Genomic DNA, 24005 nt, shown 5'->3' on the forward strand with positions numbered 1-24005 from the left:
AGAAGCTGAACCGGTGCTGCGTTTTCTGTAACCATGGTAGCACGTGTTGATTGACAGGCGTGCCTGCCAATCGGAATGGGTTACAGAGAGAGAGGGGGAGAGACTTCTGTGTTGATCGGCGAATTAAAAATTAAACGTGAAATATATAGCGGGACCAGTTTTCACGTCCCTTTTAATATAAAAAAATGCATACAATGTATACATTTCTATTGCTTTTAATAATAAATATTGATAGAACTGTAAGTCTCTTAAAAAGCAACACAAATGATATGTAAACTACAAAGAACAAAAGCAACAGAAAAGCTAACTTAACAAAAGAGAAATAAAGGCACGCAAGTAATTACACAAAGAAACAAAACATGTAGAAAGAGACGAAGAAGATTAGAAAGAGAAACAAAGCATCTACAGAGGAAGGCTCAGGAAGCAGAGTGGATGGTTGGTGGTGGTCCTTGGCTAAGATACTGAATGATACACTCATCAGAGTGTGAATGTGTGTGAACGTTATACAGAAAGCCCTTAGATATAGAAAACTGTTTATGTTGTATAAAATGCTTTTTGAGTATTCAAGTAGAAAAGTACTTTATAAGAACCAGTCCAGTTTTTATGTTGAGTGGGGAACTTCCAGGTGGGTTTTAGGTCTCATATCCAATACCTTCTTACCTGTATTCAGGGCACACATGAATTTGAGGACTATCTCTACTTAATATGTAATATAAGGCTTATAAAAAATAAAAACCTTTTATCAAAGATCGACAGTGAACCTTTTCATTTTTCACCCCTTTGTCTGTAGAATGAATACACACAGCAGTAACAAAGTGACCATTTTATTAAGATCCATATGGTAAGGTGGGGCAATAGAACAGCCTGAGTATTTAGAAACCTGTTCTCAGTCAAATATGAACTTTAACATTATGTACATACATGTATAGTAACCACACATGAAACTGGAAACAAAAGAAAATATCCATGTTTTAGTGTCACCACCTGGTCTTCTCCTGTCTACTTCTGATTAATTCAAACACACACACACGCACACACGCACGCACGCAAGCACGCACGCACGCACACACGCACGCACGCACACACGCACGCACACACACACACGCACGCACACACACACACACACGCACGCACGCACACACACACACGCACGCACACACACACACAAAACAGCAGCAACAATTTTCCACCACCTTCCCTGTCAGTAGACAGCCCATCATCATTTACTTTTCCAATATTCTGTTTAAACTTGTATAGCTTCTATCAGCACATTTACAGATAAGTGTTACTGGAACATTTGTAATCATTCCTTTCCCACAATAAATATCAGTGTTATGATGTATGCATTCATCATATCAACCCAACAAAAACAACAAATCAGTAAGCTCTCTTTACATGTTCACCAAAGCACATACAAAAATCATTAACTGCCCAAAGAATAGAGTGCTTCCTGGATTCATGTGGCTCTGACATTTCTAACAGAGTGAGCCACAGCTGACATTAACCTCAATAATGCCACCAGCAAAAGTGGTGAACAGAAAAAGAGGAGCCAAATGGGAACAAACATCACAGTTTCCCCGCAGAAAACCAAAAAAAATCAGCCAGCTTATTTTAGAATAGAAAAGACACAAATAAGAACCCAAAGGCTTCAAATTCAAAGGCAAAATCTTCCACTGATCCTCCTAATTACATGATTACAAAATAAAATAGAAAGAAAACATTCAAGGAAAGTTTCAGGACTTCCCCTTGCTTATAAATACAATACTGTATAAATAAGAGTACAAACGATTGTAGAAAAAGGATGAGGAGAGCAACTAAATCACAGCCTTGTCCTTGTGTGTGTTGGGATGTGTGGACAAGATGTTGCCACACCAAACAAAAACTGGAGTAATTATCGATCTGACTCACAGAAGTGTGGGTAATCTCCAAAAATCTCAAATTTGTGTCAAAGTTCTTTGGATTCTTCTTTAGTGGAACCTATCACTGCAGTTTTTCTCCTCTATACGGAAGCGAATTCATGACAGTATTTTAAATGAAAATAAAAAAAGTGAAATTCTGGAGATATAGTCAGCTTTTCAAACATCACACCATGTTGGGAATAAAGAAGCCTAAAATTTGACAGGCCGCTGAAGTCAGGGATCTTTGCTATGTGTCAAACTTTGACATGTAGTTGATTTGTGAGTAACAACAGTGTTGACCCAGGGTGAGTTTGGCTACAAGTTCAGCATTCTGTGATATCTGGGCCATATCTGATTCACACCACATTTGCTGGCACCACAGCTGAGCCTTAAACTCTTCCACCAAGTCACTGGTGACACATTGGGGGTTAGGGTTAGGCTTGGGTTGAGTTTGAGCTGCATGCTAAATAGGCAAAAAGTCAGACACTAGCAGATGACACGTTTTCAATGAAGTCACATAGTTTTGGCATTACAATCATTCTGGGTGTTCTAAGCAAGCACAAACTGTACAAAAAGGGGCGCATGTTAACCAACCCTAACTCTAACCCTAGATTGGCTGTCAGTGACCCGACAGCCCAAATTAGCCCCAAATGTGATACCTGGAAAGTGATTTCAGCCAACTCATCTCACACACGTCTACTTGAGTTGCTGATGGTTCATGAAGGTGAAAAGTTCCGCTGTGGTGAAAATCTTTCACACGATAAGATGTGGACAATTGACACACACATCAGTCCTACTCTGGACCAGAAGGTGGATTCTATCCCAGCATGCTTTGGGTGGACGATAGAGAAGCACAGTAAGACAATGTAGAGTGGCAACAATGACAAAAAAAAAATCTTGCTTTAAATACCTACATCTGCACACAGCAGGACACAGACCAGTGAGGGCCAGGTTAGGGAAAGATTGTCACTGGGTAAGGGTATGGTGGGGATTAGGCAATTAAGTAACGACAGATTGCATTTTATTAACCCTAAACACAAACATTAAACAGAAATTCTTATTTCCTATGTCAAAGTTTGATGCTCTGTACCCATAAACCCAGTCTAGACATAAACCAACGTCTGCTGCTTACACTGCAAATCTGACTAAACTAACAATGTGATTGAATATATTTTTATGTATACTTTACCACCACCCTCTGGTGGCTATCCACCTAAAGCTTTTTGGAAACCGGCCTGACTGAGTTGCACCAACTCTTCATTTAGTTAGGTAAACTGGTTTTGAAGAATGACAGATTTTTGTCCAAAAAATTCCAGTGGATAATGACAGAAATATTTTCTTGGTTAAGAAAAACACAAGTCAAGTCAAGAACACTCTCACGGAGGTAGCTGTACCATTGTCAAAAGCCGCAAGTAAGTGACGACTTAATGTCTTTACACGGACACCGTGTATAATTTAAATAAATATTCTGAGAAGTGAAGATATGCAGAGGTTCACCAATCTGCAAAAAAAGCACATTTACAAACTGTGGAACAGTTTAAGACCAGCGTTCCTCAGCGTAACATTATGAAGACGCTCAATATCTCATCAAGAGTACACAATATCATCAAAAGACTCTGAGCACCTAGAGAAATCTCTGTTTGCAAGGGTCAAAATCAATATTGGATGCCTGTGTTCATGAGTTAAAAACAATCCTTATGCTGGAAATTACTTGAGTTTGTCCAGTTCTTTGGGGAATTCATATAGGGCGCTCAGGTGGACTAATAGGGACTGTATTCCTAAACACTCTGTTGCTCCATTTTCTCTGTATCCATGCAATTTAAGTATGTGCTGCCTTCTCATTTATTTATTTTTGCATATTTGTCACACGACAGGTTCCAGATCATCAAGCAAATGTTAGACAAAGACAGCCTGAGTAAATACAAGTTGCACTCTTTAAAGTATGATTTGATTTGCTAAGGTAAGAAAGACAGCCAAACCTACCTGCTCACATAGGAACAGGCGTTGCTATTTAGCTAACATTTATCGACATGCTCACACGGATGCATCAGGGACAAATTGGGGTTCAGTATCTTGTCCGAGGATACTCCCACATGCAGACCGGAGGAGCACGGGATCGAACGTCTAACTGCTAGATGACCCGCTCTACTTCTTGAGCCACAGCAACACGTTCTCACTCCACAGCCACCCCTAAATCTGCCAAGTATTAGTATTATGTTTGTGCTTTGAAAACTGTTGTGTACCTTCTATGCTTAAAATAAAAATAATGGCTTTTAAACCTTATTTTGGGGCAAAGTTGTCAGACCTTTTAAACTTTTTTTGCATTCACAGCTCTTTACCCAATTATTTTAAACGGCCTTGGATGATTCCAAATAACTCCCAGGAGAATTCCCAAAATGCCTGCCAGGTAGTAGGAAGTGAATTTAAAGACTTTCATGTTAGCTTTTTCTTTTTAAGCTGTTGGTTTTGTTGCTTTGTTCACTTAGCTGTATGCCAGTTACACATGGTGGTTAGTGGGTATAAATATTTAGTAACAACTAATCTCTGTGCAGAAACTGTCATTGTGCTGCAACCAGTTGTAGTTTCATCTTGCATAAAGTGCCACTTAGCAAACACAGGGCTAAGTTTGAATTCATGAACAGCTGGTGCAACTGGCTTCAGTATGAACTATAGATTCACAAAAACCTGAACAATTAATCCCAACACTTAGAAGCAGAACAAGAGATCTCATCTTTCTCATTGCACACAGTTGTCTTCCCTGCAAACACCTAGCATTTATTAGGTATGTAACAATTCTCTAAAAGCACAGTTTGGTTCAAACCTTGAATTGTCTTTAGAGGGGAGCAATAATAAAAATCAGTGACAAACATTCTTTAATCAGAAGTGGATCAAACAAAAACTACACTCCATGATTCAGAAGTGTTTCCAGTTCATTCGTTAACTGAACTGTTCCACCACTGGAGTCGTCGGCTTTAACTGGGAATTAATAAAGTTTACAAAAAAAATTTCCGGGAGATGTAAATGGACTACAATATTGTGCACGTCGTGATGTCAGTCATGGGTTTCAGAAACATTCAGAAACCTGGTGCTTTGACCACTGACAGCAAGGTTGGAGATTTGTGTCTAGCCTGCGACAAACATACGCAACTCCACAAGAAAGCATTTCTCAAGTTTTATGAACATTGTAGCTGTACTTGAAATGGTAAAACACACTTTGATGTGTAAGCCATTAGTTCTCTGTTAGCCTTACAACTCATTCAACAGTTAGGTTGACAAAAGCCTACAGCTTGGGAAGAGTAGCTACAAGTGTATCTGTCAAATCCGGCGAAAATGTGTCAGATTTCCAGCCAGCTTTGATGCCTCCTGGTTCTGTTTATATTTGGCATTGCTTATATCAGGCTAGTTATCTGCCCACAAAGCTACATCCATTGTAAATACAGTAATCAGTGACTATTACCAATTAACCTGACTTAAAAAAAACCCAAGGCAAATGACTTTCCTTTTGTCAGTACTACCCCCACAGGGCATGTATGAGGCAGAAAGTAACTGAGGCACAGCTTCATCACTCAGCTAGAGATGCAGGCAAGGGGCTGGAGATGTCAAGGGTGCACTGCAGTCAGTCAGTGTCTAAAAGAATATGGCAGACTGTGGAACAGATTGGAGTAAAGGTCTCAACTATTGCATATGTTACACCTGTTTGTCCCTTTACACATCACACATTTCTACCAGTAGGGCCACATCAGTTCAGGGATCTGTTACATTGGTCTGAGGCCACTGGAGATTCCACACGCTGCTCTTGCACTGGTCACTGTGTTTGAGACAGCAAAGAGTTAAATACTGGAGTACCGGCTCCATACAAAGAGCGGCACCAATGGTGCATGGTCAGAGATGACAACTTCGTTTGTGGAAGACTCGAACAAGAGTGTGAGAAGCTCCCATTCAAACAGCCAGACCACAGGCTGAAAGCAGAATCCCACTTTAGTCCTCCTTAGCCATCTGGAGAGCGTCCAAGTATAAATTCTGTCGTGAAGAGTCACGAATCACGGAGCTCACGTAGCTTGGTTTGACGTAATCGCCCTTAGTCTCCACAAAAGGAATCCCAGAAGCCCTTGTGCTGGAATTGATGGCTGCTTTTGCATTCGCAATACTTGACATCATTGCCTCATCACTGAGCTCTATGCAACATAGAGTGTCTGTGGAGTGTCTGTGTCCAGTTGTTGTCATCACTTTAAAGGGAGGCACAGTACCGGAAGCTGTGGGCGCAGATGTAGGACTTCCAGGATGAGTATCAGAAGCATGTTAGTACTGCGGAGTCTTTAATTGCAGGGAGGGCCTGTCTTTTTATGCGAGTACAGCCTGGATGCTGTGAATGTATATTTCTTGATTTCCAGTGTACCAGACTACTCTTCACATTGCTTGAAACAGAAACTTCACTGCTTTGTGGCTTGCCCATTATTGACATTCATTTCATTTCCAGATGTTCAGTAGTTTCTGAGTTTCTGAGCATGTGTTATTCACCTTGTCTTCAGTGCAGTTTTCTTTACCTGTTGGGAGTTTTTTGAGTGATAATCAGTCTTTCTCTCTTAATTGTCTGCAGCTCGTCATATATTTGCCTTAACCTCTTATTTCCCATTGTGCTGCAGTTCTGTTAAGTCCTCAGGCAAGTTCCTTTTGGGCTGCTGCAGTCCAGACAGATACATATTGGTATTTGTAGTATCTCCACTAAAAAAAACAACAACAAAAAACCCAGACAATTGTTCCTTTGGCTTCAGGGCTACTAAACTTTGCATTAAACTGATTGAGGTGTTTTTCTCTTGAATTTAAACTTGCATTAGACATTCTACATGTCCACAGCAGGAAACCACCTGAGGATTTGTGTAACAATCTTTGCATACATCTTTTGATAAAAAGAAGATTTCTGGATCAAAGTTTGCAATGACTGTAACATTTTTTAGAGTAACTAATAGTATTTAATTCTATTAACGGTTTTAACCCATTTCTTTCATTTCTCTTTCCGATTTTCTTTCTACAGTAGGTTGTGATGGTTATTAAATTATTATTTAAATATTTTCTGTCTATTAAAGATAACTTCCAGCATGTCTCCAAGCACATTGCTGTTGTTATTGTCATATGGAAAATTACTGTTTTCAGTGTTACTGTGTTGCTCATATTGTTCTTATTTCTGTACATTACTTTTCACCTGTTGCTGTACTGAGTATAAACACTTTGCTTTTGCTTTTATTAGTCAAAGCATTTTCATTGTCGGATGAATTGTGGTACATGCAACAAAAGTTTTTGATTCGATTTGACAGACTCATTCTTCAGGTACACACAGACTGATCAATATTAATTATAAAAAAGTCTTTGTAATTGTTTCTTATTTTCTAATGATTTATAGAAAAATAAGTGCTGTGACGCCGTGAGTGTTGCGTGCAATCGTAAAGATCCTCATGAGTGACAGACTCTGACGCACAGAACCGTAACAGTGACAAACATACTGTGTATCCAACATGATCAGAAACATTTCCAGTACAATTCCGGGATCTTTAAGACAGGTTAGGCTGCGCTCCTTTCACATTTTGGCCCAGCCAGTGTTGGACATAGAGGCGTGCAGTGTTTGATTTGTCTGTCTCACTCCAGACCAAATGTGCTGGTTTCTTCCACAGCAATGAGCAGTTTCTCATACAGCATGGTGTACGAAGGGTAGGGAGGCAGGTCGAGGCGGTTAAAGCAGGTGTGAGCTCTGAGAAATGAGAGAGAGAAAGAGACAGACATTTTAAACAAAATGGAGCTTGTCTTTTATCCACTTTAACAAGTACATTCCATTAATAGAGCTGAGAGCCAGAATATACAAGAGGTAGACAAGCAGACGAGCATGCTCATTAGCCTCCTTTTCAGCTGGGCTGGTCCCAACAGTCTCTAAATTAAACCCACTTTAATAGACAAGATGATGTACAAATACTACGTGTGAATAAAGGAGTTATTTGAAACAGTTCAGATTAAATGTTGGTGTGGCAGTTTGCATTGTGCATAACACTGCACACACATACAGGTGTTAGCTAGCAGACTAGCTTTGCTAGCGATGCTAGCAGCAGCAGCCCGTTTTCCTTGCAGGCTAAAATCCATAAACCCATGCAGAATGTGGTTACTACAGTCAAGAGGTTACATGTCATTAGGGCGACCGTGGTTCAGGGGGTTGGGAAGCTCATCTTGTAACCGGAAGGTTGCCGGTTTGATCCCCAGCTCTGTCTGTCTTGGTCGTTGTGTCCTTGGGCAAGACACTTCACCTACTGCCTACTGGTGATGGCCAGAGGGGCTGATGGTGCGATATGGCAGCCTCCATTCTGTCAGTCTACAACTGTAGCTGCCTCCACCAGTGTGTGAATGTGAGAGTGAATGAATAGTGGTATTGTAAAGCGCTTTGAGGGTCTTGAAAAGTGCTATATAAACACAATCCATTAATATTATGTCAGATTCATCTGAAATGGCTGACACGTCCCACAGAGATGTGGTGCTATCTGCAAGGTAAAAATCTCTGGCTAGCTGGGGGTGACCATGTAAATTACAGAACAAACAGTCAATGTTAAAATACTTAAACGTCTGAATCTGAAATCTGAATGTGTCAGCTTCGTGTCTGATCAGTTTTCTATAAAAGACGGATGAGGCCGTCCAAAAAGATCAGCCCTAGAAATGCTTATGTACCATTTACAGATAACACATTATTATTCTGTCTTATCCTGTCCACCTCCCCTCATTTCCACCTGTTGCAACACATGTATGTCTCTCCCTGAGCCTGGTTCTGCTGGAAGTTTCTTTCTCTTTCTGTGTTGCTGAGTTCTTGCCCACAGGTTTGATTGTTGGAGTTTTCTCTCTGTTATCGTAAGGTCTTTACTTTACAATATAAAGTGCCTTGAGGCAGCACGTCTTGTGTTTTGACGTCATATAAATTCAGTAGAACTGAACTGAATTATCAGCGCAGTGCAGGCAGTACCATGAACATTGATAGCCACATACAAAATGAGTCTTTTGGAGTTACACAGCTGATTTAAAAACAGGACCGTTCTGAAGAACATCTTCTGCATTACTGCCACCTACTGGATTGCTCAAAGTTGTAATGCCCAGATTAATGTAACATTCAATAAGCCAGTGACTGTTGACTGATATATTAACTGGTCTGGAGCAGTGAGATGTGTAGCTGGTGTAGCTGCATCAAAAATAACACGTAAAAACACTTTTACATGACAAGATTGACTGCCTAATAGTTAAAGCTATTTAGATGTAGTGGAAAGACAGACAACTAATGGTGCAGAGGAATCTTTTAGTTCCTTGAAAGAAAGTTCCTGTGTCCTTTCAGTGCAAATACTACTACGGTGACCTACGTCGGAAGTGATTTTGAAAAACTTAGGAGGCTGTCAATTTGAAGTATCCCACGTCTGAAAAAGGCTGGACACAGTCCCATACACACCATGTCCACACTTCCTATTATTAGCTGAACAACAGAACGATGTGAGTGCTCCAGGCAAGCATCAAACACTGGCACCTTTTCCCTCCTTTGCAGTAAAACCTGACTCATACTTTCTGCTGAGCACTGCTTGTTTATCAAATTAACATCTGACTCCAAGGTCGGAGAACAATTTCTCATCTAGCTGCACTGCAGAGGTGGGAGAGCCAAACAGCCTCTCTGCTGATCAGTGTCAACACATTTGAACTGTATATCCTGTATACAGTGCCTCAACAAAATAATACACAGCTGCAGTCAATCAAAGTCCAGGTACTTTGAGATGGCAGACAGTTTTACTGCAGCTTTGATGTCAAGGGAGCAACCTTCATGACCTCAGGTGACTTTATTACACCCAAAATCATGTAAGGCAATCGGTATTTACAGATACTGACATCAATTACAAACATGTTGTTTACATGTGTTGGATTTCAGCAATACGTTAATAATGAAAACACAAGACACTGGACAAATGTTACGGTAATATAAAAGATGCACACTATGTTGAGATGTAACCAGCTCTTTGTAATTCACACCATCTACTTCATCCCCCACTCACATATCTGCATTGAAATGTAGTAAACCTCAGAGATGGTCAGGCTCTGGCAAGATAATTACATGGAGGAGTTAAATGACTGTTTTCCATCTACAGACTGGGATGTCTTTCAACAAGATGATGACATGGTAGAGGCGTTTACAGGGTATATTCACTTGTGTGCTGACACTGTGTGTCAGAAATATTCATTACTATCCAACTATATCCAAACAACAACCAGCACAACTCCCGAATTAAAACAATGCATTAGAATAAGCTTTCCAAAAGAATGGGAAATGGAGCTGAAAGCAGTTTAAAAAGACCTCAAAGGAAAATTACCAAAAAAGCATCACTGACGAATCAGAGAAGACTTCTCAAGAAAGAAGTCAGAAATACCGCATGTTGTAAATGAACTGGTCCTATGACAGCGTACTGGAGAAATGTGTCTATCTGTTAGTTGAACCTCAGATTCAAGAGGAACAACGCAGTTCCTTATCCTGGTCGTGGAACAACAGATCAGTTCTTAATCCTCTTGAGGACATTCGAGAGTATGTGGGGGTTTGTACAATCTGTCTACGTGTATTTTTTGGACTTGTGGATTTCTGGTGGGTGTTGGACTCTCCCGGATTCCCCTTTGTCGCTGATTCTGTTCATGGTAGAACAGGTACAGCCAGGTGGATTGTCATAAAGGTTCAGATTTTAGCTAAATAGGTTTTTAGTTCCATCATTTGGGAACTATTTTTACCAGCTCATAAATCTACATTTTGGTGCTGAAGTGCCATCCTCCTGATTGCTTGTTTTAAAAATACACACATGCAGGCTATGTAGAAAACTGTGCTGTGTTGTTCCTGGTGGCCAGGATGAGCTCACTCTACTTGAACCATGTTCCTTACTGATTGTAAAGAACAGGTAGGAGTGCAGAAGAGGACGAGATACCTGGGTAGCGATGTCACTTTGCCCCACTTCTCAATGCAGAAGCGCCGGAGGCCATTCGAACCTCGCAAGGCGGCAAAGCCTTCGTAGGGAACGCTGGATGTCCCCGTGACAAACTGCAGCAGACGGAGGCGTTGCTCATTGTTGAAGCGCTCCACTGCAGCCCAAAACCAGCGCATCACTATGTGGCCGTCATGGTAACCTAGCATGTGTGACATCACATTTAACTAAGGTTACACACATTGACCAACACAAAACAAGCAATGCATTTTACTGTGCCATTTTCTGTTATTCATTTGCAGTTAAAATAGTGGCAACCCATATTTGACTTAGTCCAAACTGCTCTAAAACTTGGTTTCACACAGGATTTTCTACTGTTGTACAGCTAATATACTCATTTCTGTGCTCACTGTGTAAGCACAGAAATCCCACACACCTGCTGTATTTTGTTTACGAGGGGCAGCCATTCTGCAGAAAGTTGGCTTAACGTGAGCCAATGTAACGTGAAGACTGGAGCTAAACCATCTTGATTCAGACAGAAGACAAACTCATAATAATCCTTAAAAGGGATTATTTTGGGAAGAGCCCCAGCATAAAGGTAGTAGTGCTAAAGAACAAAAATAATGAGCTGCAAATGTGCAAATATCAAGGAGTCAATATTTCTTTCTATTTTCTTTGTCTAACACACCTCCTCTATACTCGGTGTTGTTTCTCCAGTCACCGAGGTCAATCTCCACCGTCCCAGCAATGACCAGCTCCAGCTCCCGTGCATCGAATACCGACACAAGCCTGGAGTCCACCACCTGGAAAGGAAGGAACAAAAGGTTCAGTTCTTTGTGCTAACATTTATTTCCATGTGTGTATTATGATGCTTTGGAGGTTGCAGGCACTGGAAGTGAACAGTGTAAGCAAGCACTGACGAGTTGTTGAAAACCTTGTGTTGTTTACCTCGTAGAAGCCTCGGACCAGCGCCTCCGTCTGTTGCACCACTCCTCTCTCCACCCTCCACTTGGCCATTCGCTCTATATAATCCTTCTTGTTCTTCTCAGTGACTTGGAGGTTGGCGCCACCGGACTTTAGCTCACGCTCCGTTACCTGGCATCACAGTTAGAAGAGTAAAGAGGTAAATAACAGCAGTGTGGAATGTCAGTGACATTATAGCCTCGACAGGTGAAAAACAAAGAGGAAATGAGCAGGTGTTAAACTTTACTCCGCAACAAAATGTAAAACAAATCACATTTTAATTGGCTTTTGATGCTCTGATTAAAAAGTGTTCATCCATCTGCCGCGACTGGTGGTGGGTCAGTGACACACTCAGATGGACACACACACACACACACACACACACACACTGACCTGGCCAAACACCTCCTCGTTGACAGTGAAGGTTAGGTCGAGGATGTCGGTGATGTCGTTGTCTTTCATCCACTGTAGAGACTGATGAAACTCCTCATCCAGATACTCCAGATCAGACAGGTCCGTCGCCCTGAGACAGACGCAAAAGTCAAAGACTGACACACAACTGCCACGCTTCACTTGTTCCTCAAATGTTCATCACTAACACACATTAGCTGTAACTGTTTCAACTGAACATAAACCCGTGAAAACACATGAACAATGCTGCAGGTGTGTACGTGTGTGTACTGACAGTCTGAGCAGGGCCTTGTAGAACGGTCTAGTAAAGAAAGCGTCCAGCAGATACTGATGGATCAGAGCCAGGCCCAGGATGCGACCACTGAAACGGAACCTGGAGACACACAAACCCAACATTTGCTTCAGAATCACACAAACAAGCCCGGGTGGCCCACTGGCTTGGTGGTGTACTGTCACATTATGGAAAGAAGGGTCTAGATTGTAATCTCATGGTCGCCTGGGACCTTTCTATGTGGAGTTCGCAGGTTCTCCCTTTACCTAATGAGTTTTCACCAACAGTGCAGAGACATGTTAGCTTAATTAGTGTTTTTAAATTGGCTGACAGCAACTTTCTTTCACTGTTGTACTTAACTGATCACAATTTCAAGGCAACCCAAGTCTTTTAGGGGCACAAAGACAACCTTTGCTAATTGGACAGTACCTAATTATTTGGGAACAAAGTGGTTTCTGCAACCCTCACCAGATTTAGAGTAATGTCCAAAACACCAGGCCTTGAATATATTTGTATGGTTCCTCCTACTTTTATTTCCGTGTGCATGATGCTTATTTTTTGTCTCAGCATCCTGATTATCATGCACGACGCTCAGAGCAAGGATCAGCTAATAGAAAGATGCTGATGATGCCTGTGTTTTCATAAAAAGTGCATGTTGAACAAGACAACTATGGAAGGCGTTCACTGTTGAACGACCACAGGGAACGACAGGAACACAAAAGAACGAATGCTGCTCCTAAACTTTATGTTAGGAGAAATCCTGCATCACATGTGAGGGAAATACTGAAAAATGGCGTCCTTAGGTAACATATAGCAGTGAGCCGAGGGCAGTCATGTCTTGGACTGAGACTTTCTTATTGTCTTCATTATGACAGGACAGCCCACTTGCCATGGCACTTTTAAACGCTTCTGCTGTGGACAGACGACTGTTTCTGAAGCATGCTTTAAGAACCTGTCTTATGTCAGTGACAGCTTTTCACATATTTCATTTCATGCTTGTTTGTTCACATTGTAAAATGTGTAAGGAACTGAAAGGTTATGGCATTCATTGTGTGTTCCCAGTCAAAACACTCATCTGTGGTCTGAATATATTTATAAAAGAGGCTTTTTATTATTTTCAATTCAATTCATTTTTTTTTATACAGCGCCAAATCACAACAACAGTTCCCTCAATGTGCTTCATATTATAAGTTAGACCCTACAATAATACATACAGAGAAAAACCCACCAATCATATGACCGCCTATGAGCAAGCACTTTGGTGACAGTGGGAAGGAAAAACTCCCTTTTAACCGGAAGAAACCGCCGACCGAACCAGGCTGAGGGAGGGGCGGGGCCATCTGCTGCGACCGGTTGGGGTGAGAGAAGGACGTGAGTATGCATCACACAGCTTACCATTCCAGATGGTTCTCAACAAACGCTGACATGGGGCTGATCTGCACGGTGTAGGTGTCATTGGCTGAGTATTCAAACAGGCCGTAGTATGGATTGAATAGCTCCTGAGACAAGAGGAAGAAGAACTCTCTGGAAGGACCGCTGTAATCTAACCTGAAGAGAGAAGATGCAACTTCAACTGACAATACAGGCTAATACTGGACTACTAAACGGTGTTTAAGTAGTCGACTGTGAACTAAATACGACTATTGATCGGATTTGTGCTGCACCTGAGTACAGGAGTGAATGTAAGCATTTCTGAAGACGCCAGTGCTGCCAGAGCTAAGCTGCCAGAAACTGAGAGGTCACTGAGCGTGTACCGCTGGCTCTTAATACCGCCATCACACGGGGCCTCTACCTTCATGCATGAAAACTCATTTTCTGCGCTGAGGAAGATTCTAACTGCGGTGCGTGCAGTCACGGTGTGAGCTTGTGGAGCACGTCCTTGGTACACTTTGTGGTCATGTTTCTAGATGACAGCACATACAGTATGGCCGCATTACGCATTCATCTAGTGATGCATTGTAGTTGTATGTGTGTAGTTGGCATGGATGAGCACATGTCCAGTGTTCAGTTAGTGTTTATACCACTCAGCTTCTTCCTCACACAGTTTGAGGCTTCTACAGTGTGTGACAGCAGTATTGTAGGCACTGCAGTGGTACGTCCACGGTCACCTGTTCGTGTTTATTTGTCTTACCCCTCCTCCCCAAGGAACGTGACATAGAGTTTATTCCTCTGCAGCTCTTTGCGTGAATATGCCATCACTTGGTTGAAGGTTCCTTCCAGTAGATGTTCTCTCCTGATGAGCAACCTACAACAAGCAGGACAGCTGAAACGCACCGATATACCCCAAAAAACCTCACCACTGTTTAAGCAATGCTGACACATTCATACAACATAAGTATCATTTCTAAAGGGGCGCTCTGTTTGATTACTGAACAACACATTTAAAAAAAGAGGACTTCACCACTCTCCTTTATAGCTACGACCATGTCTCCATGGAGTAGACACAGTGAACAAATATGTCTTTGGACATATTTTAAAGTTGCATCAGGACCTATGCTGATACATGTGCAATGTAAATAAATACATATTATGTCTAATGGGCATCAAACTCTGCCATGATAAAATGAGTTGCGCCATTTGGGTCTTACTTCGATTCAGTTTTATTCATATAATGCCAAAAGTTACCTCAAGGGTCTCAAACCTCGAGGTAAAGAACCCCAATAATAGACAGAAAACCCCAACAATCAAAGGACCCCCTATGAGCAAGCACTTGGCAACAGTGGGAAGGAAAAACTCTCACTTGATCTTTCCTGGCCCCTGGGCGTATCCTTTAGCTTCTAATTTCCTGTAGAAGTTTCGCAGTTTGGCTTCAAAGTCTCTGCGGTAAGGAGCTGGAGCCCTGGCCCTCTGCAAGCCTGCACACAGAACACAAGTTGCATTACTCTGCCAGTCAGTAAAACTGCAGTTACAGTTACACTCAGCCAGTTATGTGAAGGGAATCACCATGTAGTCCACCAAACAGTCTAACAACAGATTATGAAACCCTCTGAGGCAAAACCTTTTTCAAAGGAATGCCAAATAAAAATGACTTGAATGAAATGAACTGGTTTCTGCATACAAACATTTTTTCTATGTAAGTGTTTTCTATGTAACACTCACTCACATGTAGGTCTCCCAGATGGACAGCAACTTGGGGTTAATATCTTGCCCGAGGATATCTGGCATACAGACTGGAGCAGTCCGAAATCTAAACCATCAGCCATCCAATTAGTAGAGTACCAGCTCTTCCTCCTGAGCTACAGCCACCACCGTTCTGCCACCCAGTTCTTCTGCATGTGTCACACTGAAAATATGTGCTTCTTGCACAAGTTGGGAAGTTGTTCTACCAACTTTGTTCAAAGTGGGAGGCAGGGTACAGCCTAGGCAGGTGGCCAGGCTGTCACGGGCCTATTGACTTTATTTCATATCTCACTGCTAAGAAACAGCAGTCACTAGTCTTATCAAGCTGTTAATCACTAGAATCCCCTTTACAGTAATAACTGCAGCACGGTAAACAGTCAGCTCTATTAGATATCATCCAGCTGCAAAAAAACAACCCACACTTGTTCCTCATCTTGTACACACTGTGTGATAACATCTGCTTATTCTTACTTGTAACACAGAAAAATTAAGCACACGTTTTTCTTGCTGAGGTTTGGGTTTTACTCTCCTGGTGGCCACTGGCTAACACCTGGCATTTATGGTGATAGTGTTTCCCAGATTTTTCACTCTTCTTCTCTTTGCCTGTGTGAGTTTATTGCTAATCGGCTCTCGTTTTACTTCCTGTCTTGTCCTGAAGGATCGTTTCTGTGCTCACCTCCCTTTGTTCTTTTCATGCCTGCATTAGTGTCTGATTGAATTTACCTGTTCTCTTTGTTCTTTATTATTTAGTCTTTCCTTCTGCTGACTCACATTTTTTAAAAATGATTTAGTGTAAGTAAGTTCATTGGCTCTTCCTGTCACAGTGTGACGTGGTGTTTAATTAACTGTGAGGCTAATTATAGTTCCTTGTTTTTCTACCCATCTGCTGGCTCCTGCCTGCACATTAGTTGCTCTCATCTGTGACAGTCGAGGCTTTTGCCTTCATTCATTTCCCTCCTACTCCAATCTTGGTGCTAAAGTTATCAAATTATAGCAAAAAAATCCTTTCCAGCATTAAAGGATCAAACATGCTTCAAGGGTCAGTAAGAAGTAAGAGTAGGCAGCGACGGATAGTTCTAACGGTGAATGAGTGATATGAAACGGTTCAGTGCTCATCGTTTCAACAAAGACAACAGCACAACTAATGAATGAAACACATTTACAGACCAGGCTTCCCTGCTGTGACCTAGTTTCCTTTTATAGAGTCTCCCATCAAGAACACGCACACCCCAAATCACACTCACAAAAACACTGTTGAGGCCTGTTAGAAGTCTGCTGGAGCTCATTAAGATAAGATTAGAGCAGCATCGCATAGCACAGCAGGTTCTGTCATACAGTGTGTCTATTATGAGTTGTCACTGTGTGTGAGTGTCTATTGTGTGCACTGTGATGGGCTCAGATTTCATCACCTGCATATGTGATCAGCTTTTCTGTGTTTTTTGCACACATGGTTGCTTCAAACAGCAGGTACACACAAGCACACATCCATGAAAATACCCGACAGCAAACACCTCCTGCTGTGTGATACAGTCCAAGAATTCAGTTTTGTTGAATGAAATTTTATTCTTTAAATAGAATTTTTACTTAACACTACTTAGCGTGCATGCCTGTCTGCTAGCCTTAGCTAACAACGTAGCACTCCTACTTCTTGTCCCAAAAAAGTGAAAGAAAGAAAAAGAGAAAGTTTTGATAACCAAACATTAATGTCGAGACTTCAAATGAGTCTAAAACCAATAACATCACAGTGGTTATGTCCATCTTTTATATACAGTCTACTGTATTATGGTCACCTGTTATTGGTGAATGCCACATGCATCCTGTTCCTCCATTTCTAGGCTGGAATGCTAAACCAGTAGCATATCACAGATCATACCAATGTAGGGACATAAATAGGTAGTTTCATGGTTACATGTTATATGTCACAGTTACTATAATGTCAAGTGCTTCTTTTTCTTTCAGCTGCTTCCTTTAGGGGGCGCCGTCTCACCCTATCCCCAGCACCCTTCTCTGTTACACTAACCACATTCATGAATCTTATCTGTGTTCTAAGGCCCTAAGGCGCTCTCTTGACATCCGTAACTATACTTCATCATCAACACTGTCAAAGCAAACTTTAAATCTGTGGAGCTCTTTCTCAGCATGAAGCCATACTGCTGCTCACTCATCATCACCCCTCTTCTTAACTTAGCTTCACCAACTCTTTCCCACAGCTTCTTGGTACGGCTGATCAGCTTGATCCCTCTCTAGTTAGCACAGAGGGAAAGAACAGCTCTCTTAATTCTTGTTTCCTTTTCTTGCACCCTCCACCCTCTTTCCAATTCCACCTTCCGTGTAAGTAAAAGCCCATCACTTGTACTTCTTTTTCTCACTTCTTTGGGGGTTATAAATTTGAAATGAAATAAATGTCAAAAGAATATATTAAAACTAAACAAAACAACGACAATAGCACATGCTAGCATAATTGTGACACAGAGCCACTATAAAAGTTGCGGCTAGGAATTAATTAGTGAGAATTTGAAAGAGGAAGTCATTATAAAGGATGCAGCATCGTTAAAGGAATGGTAACAAGTCCTACCGGGAGAGTTCTGTGGCGACGAGGCGGGGGAACAGCGAGGAGAGAAGCTGAGGTTGTGATGGATGGGGTGAGGTGGAACACATGACATGATTTCCTCTTCAAATAAACTGCAAGAAACAGAGCAGAGAAGCAAAACTTTGATTAGTGGCGTGAAAGTAGACACTGGGTTTGAAGCTGAATCCACCTGAATCCAAGTTCTTCACCTTAACAGGATGACCAGGTCAGCATCACATGACAGCTTCTCCACTCCCTGATTTCCTTCAGTCCTGACGTAGTGGATCTTCTCCCTGAACAATCGAGAGGGAAACGAATTGGTTTGTAATTTGTCTCTTTAAAGATATCTCATCCCTCCCTCAGGTACGACCAGTCTGTCTGCTCCTGCTGCTGAGAGACAGCGTGATGCCACCACCTCCAACATCTCAGCAGCAGTCATGAGTCAGGCAGAGGGACTTATGAAGCATTGTTAAAAAACACCAAGACAGAGAGACCAATACACTGTGCTGATTATCTACTCATTTTAAGCTTTGTCCGGTTCAAAGTTATCGTTGCCTCTACTTGTCTCTTAATCGTATAAAACAAACCCTAACATGATTGTTAATGACGCTGGCATCAGGCGGATATTTTACGTGAGAAAGCGTACCTCAGTGCATGGTTCCTAGTCAGGCTGGGCTGTCGCTCCTGTAACAAGTCAAATATGTTTGGCTGTCGAAGAAATGCCACTATCTTGTCATTGTAAGCTGGTGAGAGAAGCAGTCAGACATAAACACGGTAAAAGAACGACTCATCAGTAAAAAATACAAACAATGTGCCGGTGATGGGCTTACATGGAGCGCTCAGCTGCTGTGAGTCAGCATAATGCTGACTTCGTATAGCAGCTACCAAGCTGTTTCCTGGCCTGGCCATCAGAGACGCCCCTCGACTCCTGGACACATCAGAGGCCTGAAACAAAAACAACATAAGACTGCTGTCCAAATATAATGAAAGATTTAGTCGTGGACATTTTTTATTTATCTCCTGATTAGACTCGACAAGGGAGGAAGGGCGCATATATATCCTACACTGAGCAGTGTGCCGTAACCGTGAGAAAAACAACCTTTATTGTCATTTCTGCTGCAGTGGTTTGTCATCCACGTTTCTGCTCTTGCACTCTTGACAGGGGCACCCACGCGGTTGTTATACTGATATATTCCAGGTACCAAAATATGTTTTTCCCAGAGCTAATTTTTACAGTTTTATATGTGAAAAAGTTTCTGGTTTTTAAGTTAATTATGCACATATGTTAATTACCATTTTGTTAGAGTCCAAATTGAAAATAAAACGGGTCCAGATTCAGTGAAGTATTTTGAGGTGAGTGCCCCCAAATCTCAATAATACTGTATCAATGAATTCTGAACCTTTAATTTCAAAGATTGAATCCTTGTTTAGGAATGTGTCACGGTCCTTTGGCCTCGTGTTTCATGTTTTTGGCTGTATTTGAAGTCTCAGTTTGTCTCAGTACTCTGCTGTGACGCGCTGCTGTGCTGCCATGTTTTCCCTGATGTTTTTTGGACTGTCATTAAAGGTGAGCCTTTCATTCATTCCACCTGTGAGTCAGCATTCTGCCCTTATTCAGCCTCACATGTATATTGCACAAAGAGCAGAAGCTGTCAAAATAAACATATTACATTGTAAGACTTTACAACTGGCTCTTTAAAGAGCACTGCGTTCATTCTCTGCCAAATATAAATGTTTTAATATCTTACCCAACCCGTCCAGCACAGTGGAAAGATAGAGGGCCAAATGTCATGTGATATTTCACTACAAGCTATAATAAGCAACAGCGCCTTGGCCAAACTAATCCACGGATGGAGACCCCACTTAAAATTTGGTTTGATGCAGTCAGAGAAAAACAAAATAAGGAACACTGATAAGCAGTGCATTGATACAGTGCTCTACTTTGAATTATTTCTTATTCAAGCTTTATTCCCAACAAAACAGATTGCTAGTCCTTCAGTAAAGACTAAGGGGCTTTGATCTGGAAAAATTGGAAAAGGAGGTGAATTTCCTCTTATGACTGGAAACATGAGGAAAATTCACTAATAGGTGGAAAAGCCCATCCACTCAGTTTTGGAGGCAGTTTGGATGGAGAAGCTATTCAAATAACGATGGCGTTGGACGTCTAGTTGTGGAATAAAATGTTTCAGGACATGACCACTACTCCAGCGATTCTTGTTTAAGTTAAAAACAGACATGACTCTTTTGTCTTTTCAGACTCTTGTCGCGCGGCAAGGTCTGCGGTGACGCTGCAGGTGACGCACCTGAGCAGCATCCGCAATCACGCCTCGCTGGCTTAAAAGTCTGTGTCTGTCTAATGTGGTTGTTGTTCATGTGTTCGGCGGCTGACCTGAAAAGCTGCAGCCGAGCCGTGTGATTGTGCACAGCGACCGCGTGCGGAAAGAGTAAATAAAGAAAAGCAAAAAGTGTGGTAGGGTCGTCATCTGTGTCACATTGGTGCCGAAACCCCGGAGGCGGCATGGTGGAACCGTGACCGGGCCAGCCAGGGGAGGAGCTGGCCCAAATGCTGCCACCCAGCAGGATCGAGCAGGGCGTGCTGCTAATTGAGAATCTGATCCGGTCCTGTCCGACACCGCTGCCATTTTCTGAGTATTTGTAAACCGACAGATGCAGATGGGTTAGAGTACCTCCCCGGCGCTGTAGCTGCGTAGTCTCTGCAGGTGCTGTTTGTGGGCGAGGTGGCCAGGCAGCCGGCCATTCTGCAGAGGTATCCGAGGGTCGATGAAGGTCGTGGCTCGGCTGTTGTGATCTACAAAGAAAGACTAAGAGACAGACAAAAAAGGACTGAAGCAAACATGTTGATTGATAACAGAAAACACACTCATATTCTTTGCTGTTGTTAATCATTCAAAATGAGAGGTTCCAACTGTTAATGGCAGCACCAGCATAAAATAAATAAATCAAACTTGAACATTTGCATTAAATACACAAAGGTAATCTGGAGAGCACTGAGCTGGTTCAGTGTAGTCACATAATGGAAAACGAGAATTATTGTAACGTGTGCAATGGATCTGTGATCTTGTTGACTGTCAAATAGTTGCATCAAAGAAGAGGACCAGGTTGGCGAGCACTCAGTCAGTTGATGTCTTCAAAGCTATTTCGGTGTGTCAGAGAAGTCAAACAGATAAATCTGCTACTATATTGAATTTAAATGGGGTCATGCTGGCAATTATATGCAGTCTAAAAACCTGTTTCTGTCTAAATACATAGAAATTCCCATGAGCCCTTACTTACTGTTCATATTTCATGCCTTAACAGTGCGGTCCAGGTCAACTTTGACCAGGGCCAAGAGTTTCGTCAAAATAAGTGTCTTTATCAAATTTTCTACTATTGAAATATTTAGAAAGTGTACATTTCTTATTTGGCATTAATAAATGGATCAGTAATGCTCATTTAAAAAGAAAAGAACACCCTAGAACTGTTGGGATTCATTAAATATCCACGTAAGTATAACAACTGTTAAATGCCATCCTCGGTCTATATCGTAAAATAAATTCACATAACCACCATGTGGTGGAAACAGACAGTGCTTATGAAGGTCCTCTCAGCTCCATGACGTATCGCTTCACCAACATTTCCAAGCACAAGGACTTGCTGACTATCAGGTGCTGACATTTGCTGAAAGGGCATTCATGTGGGCGAGTTGTCCTACCTTGCCCTGGGGGTCTGTTTTGATTTCCCAACCCCTTGGCAGCTCCAGCTGACTATCTGCAAACTTGTTGAGGAAGACCACAAGGTCCCTGTTATGTTGGTAGCGCTCAAAGTTTCTGGCATCACGGCGCACCTTCAGGATCATGTGCTTTACACAGCTGCTGCTGGTGAACATCCGGTACGCTGCCTATAGTCACAAATTATAGTCACCAAAAATTATCGAGCGTGGGACTCTTAATAAACCCATTAAACGACTTAATACTACAGTATTTCACCCTGGATAAGAACAGTACTGTGACAGCAAGATATCCACATCAGTGAAAAAGCCCAACAAAGGGCTCCTGGTTCAATAAACATATAATATGTGCTTGTACGTATCTTTTTGTATGTTTATACTCACATAGTTGCTGTGCAACACAGTAAAAAATTCTGGGTGTGTGATGAACTTGACAGCAGGAGACTGGAGGAGATGGCTGATCTTCTGTTGATTGACAGGGGAGGCGGGGCCTGCAAACAGGCAACAGGCCATTTAGGAAGCTTATATAATGAAATCTTTACTATTTATTACTGTTTTGTAAACCAACCCATGCAGTTTGATGTACATTAAAGTGCAACTGCTACAGTTTTTTTTCATCATTTAAGACAATCAGGTAATTTCAGCATCCCAACTATACAAGAGCGAATTATAAACCATGTTCATGTAAAATATTAGAGGGTTTACAGGAATATGATTGCTAGTGTGTCAGATGGAGGCGGAGGACAAGCTGAATAGGTGGTATTTTCAAACTGTTGCTAACACAACATGATTTTTGACTGTGATGTCATGTACTCTGTGCCAGTGCATACATATAGCATCAGTCCACAACATTTAAAGCATTGCTTTAGAAAACAGAACCTGCAGTAACACATACACATAGGCAGGACCTTCACAATTACCAGAGCGTTCTCACTCCCGAGGCGTAACATGTGGACGTTTTGTCACGTCCCGCGGCGTTCCTGAGGAACGCGAAAGGAGACCTTCGGCGTTCTTATGGTACGCGGCGGGTTATGGCTGGAATCCAGTGCAATGACGCTCCCGCGGTAGTAGACGTTCCAGACCTGTATTCCAGCCCTAAACCTAACCTTATCCCTAGCCCTGACCATAACCTTATTCCTGACCTTAACCAGGTCTTTAATGATGTTAAATAGCGTGTTTCTAAGCGATTTGAAGAAAAAGAGCGAACATGTGTAGGTTCAGTCCAGACGGTTCTCATATTTCCTCTTTTTCCGAGGTCGTCATTTAGGAACGTGGTGGGTAGCCGAAAACGTAATATGGTGACGATTTGTCACCTAGCGTAAAATGTTACGCTTTGGGAGTGAGAACGGGTTGCAATTACACAACATAACCCAGCACACATCAGGACACTTGTCTTTCATGCGTAATGACGGTGGTATTAAAAGGCGCAGGCCGTGTGAGTGTAAAGCATGAGAGGGCTCAGTGCTGTACCTGTCTGAGTGGAGTCAGGATCAGTTTCAGTACTGCTGCTCCGCTCAGTCCTCTGACTCCCTCCACTCTCTTCTGTGGCCATAGTCCTCTGTATGTTCTGGTACCTGCATAATAAACGACAGCCAGGAATCTGAGAACCTTTCAAAAGTGTCCATTTCTGTCTCATGTCACATCATATTTACTACTTCATGTTTTCGATCCCTTTTCCAGACACCAGATGTCACCCTGACTCCACATTAGTTTATCTTACTGCACAGGCTCAGACTATTGAGTGCTACCTCACCTTTCTGTTCAAACTGGTGGTTTGGCTGCAATTTGTACTTTACATAGATAGTTTCAGCTACACTATATTTCCACTTCTAATTTGTACATTATTATATTTTTATTACAAATATTTTAGATATATCTGACTAATGTACTTACAAAATAAAGATCTGACACAGAAAAACACATTTACTTCTGTCAAAAATGTTTATAAACTATGTTTATAAATTATGACATGGATAAAGACTAAAAATCCAATTGATTAAGAAATGTATGTATTCTGGTCATTTTAATCGAATTACTATAAAGTACATTTCATTGAGAAGATACCAAGTGTCTCTTCTCT

General features: G+C 41.8%; 1 protein-coding gene across 2 annotated transcripts in view; it reads right to left on the reverse strand.

Moving 5' to 3' along the window:
• Positions 1-1135: 1135 nt before the first annotated feature.
• hecw1a (HECT, C2 and WW domain containing E3 ubiquitin protein ligase 1a) overlaps positions 1136-24005 on the reverse strand; it is a 97758-nt gene continuing 74888 nt past the window's right edge. For both annotated transcript variants that reach the window (XM_080864539.1, XM_080864540.1), the window contains 17 exons: positions 23396-23499; positions 22310-22416; positions 21911-22096; positions 20886-21020; positions 19029-19143; positions 18845-18941; positions 18408-18491; positions 18205-18311; positions 15250-15364; positions 14641-14754; positions 13905-14057; positions 12513-12611; positions 12221-12350; positions 11813-11959; positions 11553-11667; positions 10868-11066; positions 1136-7641 (listed from right to left, as the gene is read on the reverse strand). In XM_080864539.1, the coding sequence (XP_080720665.1) occupies positions 7530-7641; positions 10868-11066; positions 11553-11667; positions 11813-11959; positions 12221-12350; positions 12513-12611; positions 13905-14057; positions 14641-14754; positions 15250-15364; positions 18205-18311; positions 18408-18491; positions 18845-18941; positions 19029-19143; positions 20886-21020; positions 21911-22096; positions 22310-22416; positions 23396-23499 (2119 nt within the window). In that variant the 3' untranslated portion in view covers positions 1136-7529. The remainder of the gene's footprint in view (positions 7642-10867; positions 11067-11552; positions 11668-11812; positions 11960-12220; positions 12351-12512; positions 12612-13904; positions 14058-14640; positions 14755-15249; positions 15365-18204; positions 18312-18407; positions 18492-18844; positions 18942-19028; positions 19144-20885; positions 21021-21910; positions 22097-22309; positions 22417-23395; positions 23500-24005) is intronic.

Source organism: Rhamphochromis sp. 'chilingali', assembly GCF_963969265.1.
Source record: "Rhamphochromis sp. 'chilingali' genome assembly, chromosome: 18".
NCBI lineage: Eukaryota > Metazoa > Chordata > Actinopteri > Cichliformes > Cichlidae > Rhamphochromis > Rhamphochromis sp. 'chilingali'.